This window comes from Babylonia areolata, chromosome 35, assembly GCF_041734735.1.
Source record: "Babylonia areolata isolate BAREFJ2019XMU chromosome 35, ASM4173473v1, whole genome shotgun sequence".
In the NCBI taxonomy this organism is placed as follows: domain Eukaryota; kingdom Metazoa; phylum Mollusca; class Gastropoda; order Neogastropoda; family Buccinidae; genus Babylonia; species Babylonia areolata.
In genome coordinates, this window is record NC_134910.1 from 1,371,596 (window position 1) to 1,380,000 (window position 8,405).

General features: G+C 45.7%; 1 protein-coding gene across 1 annotated transcript in view; it reads right to left on the reverse strand.

Moving 5' to 3' along the window:
* The window catches only part of LOC143277811 (uncharacterized), a 64,445-nt gene that overhangs the window by 28,989 nt on the left and 27,051 nt on the right, over window positions 1-8,405 (reverse strand). The window contains exons 6-9 of the mRNA XM_076582713.1: window positions 5,640-5,793; window positions 4,205-4,347; window positions 3,611-3,755; window positions 2,685-2,895 (exon numbers count right to left, since the gene is read on the reverse strand). Coding sequence (XP_076438828.1) covers window positions 2,685-2,895; window positions 3,611-3,755; window positions 4,205-4,347; window positions 5,640-5,793 — 653 coding nt within the window. The remainder of the gene's footprint in view (window positions 1-2,684; window positions 2,896-3,610; window positions 3,756-4,204; window positions 4,348-5,639; window positions 5,794-8,405) is intronic.

The following is an 8,405-nucleotide window of genomic DNA, read 5'->3' on the forward strand; positions in this document are numbered from 1 at the left end:
AAAAGGTCTTTAGAACTCAAGACATGTGCAGCATTTTAAAAGAAATCAACGCAGTAAGTTTATAACTTGAAAATCTTTTTTTTATTTTATCTTTTTTTTATACTTTTTAGATTCCTCCATTCGAGATCTGGTGTAAACAAATGACAGAAAACCATTCACGTAATCGGCTTGGAACCTTTGCCATGAAATGGAATACATATATATATAATAGATCCCGTCGACAGGATCCAAAACAATTCAGTTTCACAAAGATATGAAAAAGTATGCGTGCTGTGGATAAAATGATGCTTCAAACTGATATTCGGTGTGTCAAGTCTCTCCAAAGTCGAAGCCAGATGAGGCTCTGTGTTGAATTATGAATAGATCTATCAGTTCGAATACTTGAATGGCAGATATTTGACAAGAAACGCGCTCAAAGTAAACATACAAGTTTAAAGCAAATAACTGGTGTAATTACAAAACGAAAAATAACTTGTAAACTTGCAAAAATACTCATCGAAATGGTTCAAAATCCTTTTGTCCGAAAAAGCGATTTCCACTTCGAAATTTTAGCATTTCCGTGACCAAGAAAAACCGCCAATGGAGACGTTCTCGCTAAAAATAACCAGGGAGTCCCGACCAAATGTTCCCGACGAGAGCGTGTGGACAACTACCCTGATATTATAATCATTGTTATCATAACCATCATCATCATCATCAAAAGTAGTAGCAGCAGCAGAAGGGGCATCATTATCATCATCATCACTATCACCATTCTCCTCCTCATCATTATTGTTATCATCATCACCGTCACCACAATCATCATTTTTTTGTCGTCGTCAGCATAACATTTACCATCATCATCATCGTCATAGTATTATAATGCATTGTATTATGTTTGTCACGACAGAAACTTCTGTGTGAAATTCGGGCTGCACTCCCCAGGGAGAGCGCGTTGCCACAATACAGCGCCACCTGCATTTCTGTTTCGTTTCGGCCTGCAAGTGTATTTCTTTCACAATCAAATTGGATTCCCCCCCCCCCCCCCCCCCCCCCCCCCCCCCCCCCACCCACAGAATTCTACAAGGGACAGCTATTTCACTGACCAGGATTTTTCCGCGCACTTCGTGCAGGCTACACACCGGACCTCGGTTTACCGTCTCTCCGAATGACTAGCACCCAGAGCACCACTCACGGTTGGTGGAGGGTGGAGTAATCCCGGTACACTCACGGAACTAGAACCCTTGACTCTCACTTCCCAGTCAGGCGTATTACCGCTGGGCCACTGCTGCATGTTCTTTAGCAGCACCCCGACTATCATCATCTTCACCGCCATCATCATCATCACCAACATGGTTCATGACACGTCAACATCTGAAATCCAGTTTCGTAAGGTGGAAGGTGGCAGAATGGTTAAGACATTTCTTTGCCAGTACAGGGTCCGTGAGGGTGTGGGTTCGAATCCCGCTTTCGCCCTTTCTATCACGTTTGACTGGAAAATCGAACTGAGCGTCTAGTCATTCAGATGAGACTATAAACCGAGGTCCCACGTGCAGCACGCACTTGGCGCACTGAAAAAGAACCCATGGCAACAAGAGTGCTGTCCCCTGGCAAAATCTTATAGAAGTCCACTCGATAGGCACACAATTATACATGCACGTACACAACGCCTGATTAAGCACGACTGTGTTATGCCGCTGGTCAGGCATCTGCTTAGCAGATGTGGCGTAGCGTATATGGATTTGTCCGCACGCAGTGACGCCCCCCCTGAGTAACTGAACTGAACTGGGCTGTATCATGAAGAAGAAAGGTAAAATACAAACTTCCCTCTTTTCTTCTTCACCCTCAACTCTGATTCGGGATGCCGTTCAGAGACTGCGCCAGAGGAACCTGGGAGTGGCTGTGTAGGGTGGAGGGGCGGGGGGGGGGGGGGGAGGGAGGAGAGTGGCGAGGGAGTGATGCCACTGACACGGTGCAGGTGTTGAGGCAGCAACAACACGGAGGTTCCAGAAAATGGGAGTGCTTTGCGTCTTCAGTTTTATCATTTCTATTCATCACACCACCCTTCATTAGCAGTTCTAAGGCGTGTCGCTGGGTGGGGATTTGGGATTTTATTTTCACACACAGACTCAGAGAAGACCCCCTAGCCTGTAGACGTGTCCACGGATCCTTCACTGTGGAGTGATAGTTCACTGCCATTGTCGAGGCGTCTGGCGAATCCACAGGGGAAGAAACTCGGGTTATATGAGGCATTGGAAATTATCTCTCCCTCAGAGAAATCAAAATGGACCCTGGTTACTGTCAAAGTCTCTAGACAACCTCCCCCATGCCCCCCCCCCTTCCCCCCGCCCCCACTTCTCCCTCTCTCTCTCTCTCTCTCTGTCTGTCTCTCTCTGCAAATTAGTATTGTAAAGTTTAAAGTGTGTATTCATTCACTAAGACATCTTTCTTTGCCCGCATATTCTTGAAGCCTTCACCGTGTAAAGTGTAACTTTGGTGACTCTGTTAACCCTTCGTCCCTTCGTTTTGGAGAGAGAAAAAAAGACATTGGGTCTGGACTTGTGACCAGTTCTGTTACTGCATATCTGACGTCATCCTGAGGGCCTTCTGGCTCGTGTAGTACCGTTTCTTGTGAGTTTTCTAGAGTACATTTTCTTTGCCCCCCACCAACCCCCCCCACCCCCCACCCCCTTCTCACCCCTTACCCGCGTGAGGTCAGGCACGCTCAGCATCTTCTCCCCGCCGCTGCACGTGCTGGTGATTTCACAGTGCGTGGGCAAGATGAAGTCGAAGCGAAACTCTACAGATATTTCCCTGCTCACGGGCAGATAGGGCTGAGTGCGGTGGGGGTAACCAGTATCAGTGTTCTTCACGTTCCGGTAGCCTCCCCCTTTGGACTTGAAGGTCACCTTCAGTCTGTAAACAAACAATTCTAACCAGCACTGGAGTCATAAAGTTGACATGAGTTCTGCAAACAAACAATTCTAACCAGTACAGGAAGCAAAAGGTTGACATGAGTTCTGTAAACAAACAATTCTAACCAGTACAGGAAACAAAAGGTTGACATGAGTTCTGTAAACAAACAATTCTAACCAGTACAGGAGGCATAAAGTTGTTATGAGTTCTGTAAACAAACAATTCTAACCAGTACAGGAAACATAAGGTTGACATGAGTTCTGTAAACAAACAATTCTAACCAGAACAGGAGGCATAAAGTTGTCATGAGTTCTGTAAACAAACAATTCTAACCAGTACAGGAAACAAATTTGACATGAATTCTGTGAACAAACAATTCTAACCAGCACAGGAAACACAGTTGACATGAGTTCTGTGAACAAACAATTCTAACCAGCACAGGAAACATAGTTGACATGAGTTCTGTAAACAAACAATTCTAACCAGCACAGGAAACATAGTTGACATGAGTTCTGTGAACAAACAATTCTAACCAGCACAGGAAACATAAGGTTGACATGAGTTCTGTAAACAAACAATTCTAACCAGCACAGGAAACATAAGGCTGACATGAGTTCTGTAAACAAACAATTCTAACCAGTACAGGAAACATAAGGCTGACATGAGTTCTGTAAACAATTCTAACCAGTACTGGAAACATACTACTACTACTCACACATCACGATGCTCCAGGAAGCGGTCAAAGTTTGGATCCACGATGCTGCAGTTGTAGACACTGCTTTCCGGGTGGGTGCTGTCCACAAACTGATCGCATGAAATGTTCTTCTTGAGGGATGTGAAGGTCGCGTCATAACCTACACCTGAAAAACAGCAATAGCATAGATGCACACTGCCTCCCCTTGCAACAGCACTGACAACCAGATATACACACCAATTCCCTCCCTTGTCACTAAAAGTGGGAACAGGGTAACACGAGATTCACAGGTCCTTCCCTTGCAACTGGAAAATGGCAAGTGGATGTAGGCAGTTACTTCCCTTGCTATGAAAACAGTAACAGGATATGCAGCCAGTTCCGTCTCTCGCTTTAAAAAACGGCAACGTAATAATCATGCATAAAGTTCCTTCCCCCAGTAATGAAAACACCATCAGGAAACACTCACGGTTTCTTCCCTTGTTAAAAAGAGCGCAAACAAAACAATGTTTTCCTTGTTATAACAACAGCATGGTGATACTAAAACTAATATTAACTGACTACTACTACTAGTACTACTACTAAGAAGAAGGAGGAGAATCTATTTATAGAACTGACCTCCAGGATTCAGTTTTTTCAGCCAAACTTCAATGCTGCCGGCCACAATACCGAATTCGGCTTTAGAGACATAGGGAGGCAGGTCTGTTAGTTCAGGAGGGAAATACTGGCTGGTGGATGTCGTCTCCAGACGGTTAAAGTCCCTGCCACACACACACATGGACACGTTCATTTCCATCACACAGAAACGAGGAAGCAAAGATACATACATATGTTAGGGACTGATCACAGTGTGCGGACACCTTATGACAGGATGGTGTCACCATACACAGCGAGATACAGAGACCCGTCAAGGGGGTCAGCTTATGACAGGAAAGTGTCACCATACACTGAGATACAGAGACCCATCAAAAGATCAATGGGAGCAGCACCTCATGACAAGATAGTGCCACCATACATAGCGAGATATGACAGCAAAGCGTCACATCATACTGCTGTTACTGCAACTACAACTACTGATAATATTAATAATAACAACAATAATAATAATAACAATAAGTATTAATGTAGCGCTGAATCTTGTGCAGAGACAAATCAAAGCGCATACACCCTAGTCATTCACACGCATGCATAACTCAAATTCACAAGGACCGAAAACAAAGCTTATAATTCATGTGAAGAGAAAGCTGAAGAAAGTAGACAGAGAGGCAGAGCAAGGAGAGGGCGAAAGACATCACTGCAGTTGATCAACAACAGCATTACTTTCGTTTCCATCACGTTTTCCTAGTTGCTATTGTTGACGTTGTGAAGAAAAACAAAATTCTAGCCACCTCTTCGATACTGTACGTTCTGGCAGGCATGCTGACACGCTCAACAGCATTTCGCTTTACTTATGTTTAAAGAGAGAGAGAGAGAGAGAGAGAGAGAAAATTTTAAAAACAAAACAAAACAAAAACCAAAAAAAACAAAAACAAACGCGTCAACATCGAGCCAAAACTTGCCGAGAAACTGCTTCGAACATACATCAAGGCAGTCGCCATTTGCAAGGGAGGTAAGCATGTGTAACTGGGTGGCTGAATACCTGATTATACAGTTACCCCTAAACCGTGGATATATTGGAAGTGAAAGGCATAAAGCCATGACGGTGTGGGTTCGAATCCCGCTCTCGCTCTTTCTCCTAAGTTTGACAGGAAAATCAAACTGAGCGTCTGGTCATCCGGATGAGACGATAAACCGAGGTCCCGTGTGCAGCACGCACTTGGCGAAATGAAAAAGAACCCATGGCAACGACAGTGTTGTCCTCTGGCAAAATTATGTAAAAAGAAATCCACTCTGATAGGTACACAAAACATATAAGCATGCACTCAAGACCTAAGTAAGCGCGTTGGGATATGCTGCTGGTCAGGCATCTGCCTAGCAGATGTGGTGTAGCGTATATGGATTTGTGCGAACGCAGTGACGCCTCCATGAGAAAGTGAAAGTGAAACACACAGACCTGCGGTTGGTCCACATAACATCCATGTCACCCAGGTCCGTGGAGTCGGCCATGATCCAGTGAAGCTCCATGGGGGGCTGTGCGTAGCGGGGCCAGTAGGACAGCCTCACCTGCATCTCCGTCATCCTCAGGTCCGTGTTGGCGTCATCATCAACTGTCGGCACACAGCCATGGCGGTCAGGGCTAAGTTCCCGTCCGTTCCCGCCCTTAATCCACTTCACCTCCGTTAACGGCCCTCTTTCCCAGTTCAATATCAGCCGTTAGGGAACATGAACTGAGTACAGGGCTAGGTTCCCGTCCGTTCCCGCCCTTAATCCACTTCACCTCCGTTAACGGCCCTCTTTCCCAGTTCAATATCAGCCGTTAGGGAACATGAACTGACTACAGGGCTAGGTTCCTGTCTGTTCCCGCCCTTAATCCACTTCACCTCCGTTAACGGCCCTCTTTCCCAGTTCAATATCAGCCGTTATGGAACATGAACTGAGCAGGGCTAGGTTCCTGTCTGTTCCCGCCCTTAATCCACTTCACCTCCGTTAACGGCCCTCTTTCCCAGTTCAATATCAGCCGTTATGGAACATGAACTGAGTACAGGGCTAGGTTCCCGTCTGTTCCCGCCCTTAATCCACTTCACCTCCGTTAACGGCCCTCTTTCCCAGTTCAATATCAGCCGTTAGGGAACATGAACTGAGTACAGGGCTAGGTTCCCGTCTGTTCCCGCTCTTCCCCCACCCCCACCCTCTCCCCCCTAACGGCCCTCTTTATCATTTTAATATCAGCCGTTATGAGAAAGAGCGATCATGAATGATTTATGTAACTTGTAAACTTTTTCTTTCATGTAAAGCGCCCTGAGCTCTTGGTGAGAAAGGGCACTATATATATGTGCATTATGGTTATCATTATCATCATTATTGCGCACAGGTCTAGAGTCCCGTCTCGTTCCCGCCCTACGTCCACGCACCCTCCCTACCTCTACCCTCACTCCCTCCACCCACCCTCCCTACCTCCACCCACCCTCCAATTCATTTGAATCTGGGCTGATGAGGAACGTGTCTTGTGACTGGGGCTGAAATTCTCTCCAAACTTGCTTTTAAATCCTTACAATTAAAACAAAATCTCAAATAGAAATATAACATTGATCGATTCCAGTGATGTCAGTTTCTTGTTTCCATTAATGTACGTTCCTTTCCCTTGTTGTTGATATGTGGTTGATTTCTGTAGATATCTCTTTGATGTGTGTCGCTGAATGTGTGACTGTTTATGTTGGCTATGTTCAAAGTAAGTGTTTTTATTATGGTTAAGTTTGGATCTGAGTGTTTTTGATTATTTTAATCCACGGTCCATGGTGATGTGATGTGTGTGCGCGCGCGCATGTGTGTGGTTGGGGTGGGGGGGTGGGGGTGGTAAGCATGCAGTGAGTAAAACGTATGTGAGCACGTACGTGCATGCATGTGCTTAGTACGTGTATCTGTGTGTGCCTGTGTGCGTGTGTGTGTGTGTGTGTGTGTGCGTGTTTGCATACGTGTATGTTTGCTTGTGACAGGAAATAGCAGACAGTCCTTTCGAGGCCACTTGTGGGACGAAGGGAACCTTTTTCCCCAATGAAGAGTACCTTCCCTTACACTGTTCTGTTATTATCAAAGACAAAGAACACCCAACAGTCAACACGTTTTGGCGCAACCCCCACCCCACCCATCCCCTGCAAAATCCCTCAAATGTTCTGCTGTTCTGCTGTGTGCATTTTAAACGTGTGGCAAGTTATTTCATCTGTCTGGGGTTTGATATTTCTGATGTCTGTCCTCTCTGTCTCTCTCTCCCTCTCTCTCAGGGGGGAGGGGTGGGGTTGGATGGGGACCGTTGTGACTTAGCGCTCGCGACCTTTAGCGAATGTGAGCGTGTGTGACTGAATCCACATTTGATTGAAATCAGGCGTGGTGTGTGTCTGCAGTGACCATGGAAATTATTTGAGATGTGTTTACAAGTATTTCTTGTTGTTTCTTGCCCCCTTGTCTGAAGGGCGTTGTAACGCTGAATGGGCATTGAAAACTTTGTCATTGTCTCTGTCTCTCTCTGCCTCGCCCCCCTCTCGCTCCCTCCCCCTCTCTCTCCCTCCTCTCTCCCATCACGTCATCTGTTTCATAACAATGGACAACTCCTGTCTTCCCTGTTAATTAATGTCTGCATTGTTTACATGCCAGGAGCTTCAGGTGACCTGGGGCCGTATTCAAGACATCATCGTGCCTGAGGGTAAATGTGTACCTGTGGGTAATCTGCCTGAGGCAAGGCAAACTGCCTGAGGGTAAGCAAGATCCAGTATTCATGAACACACGAGTCTACCCGAGTGTCTACAAACCCGAAGGCAATTTACCCTTACAACCTGCCAAGGGTGACTGCCCACGAAGCAGAGGTAAATATGGCGGATCCTTTTGCAGCATTTTTTTTTAAGGGAAAACAGGCGTGCTTTACGGATATCACGTGTTTTGTGAACTCTCTCAACAATGTTGAGTTGTGGTGCTGTGGTGCAATGAGAAGTGAAACTAAGAGCATGCCAGTGTAGGGATTTAAAAAAAAGAAAAGAAAAAAGAAAGAAATGGGTTAGCTGTCTGAGGAACTGCTGTGTGTGTCTTGAATACGAAGATGACTTATCCTTCAAGGTAAACTGTACCCACGGGTCCCAAACCATGTCAAAGATAACTTGCCTGAAGGCAAAATGAATTTTGTCTTGAATACGACCTCTGGTGGATACACGTTTGTGTGTCGACAACGAAA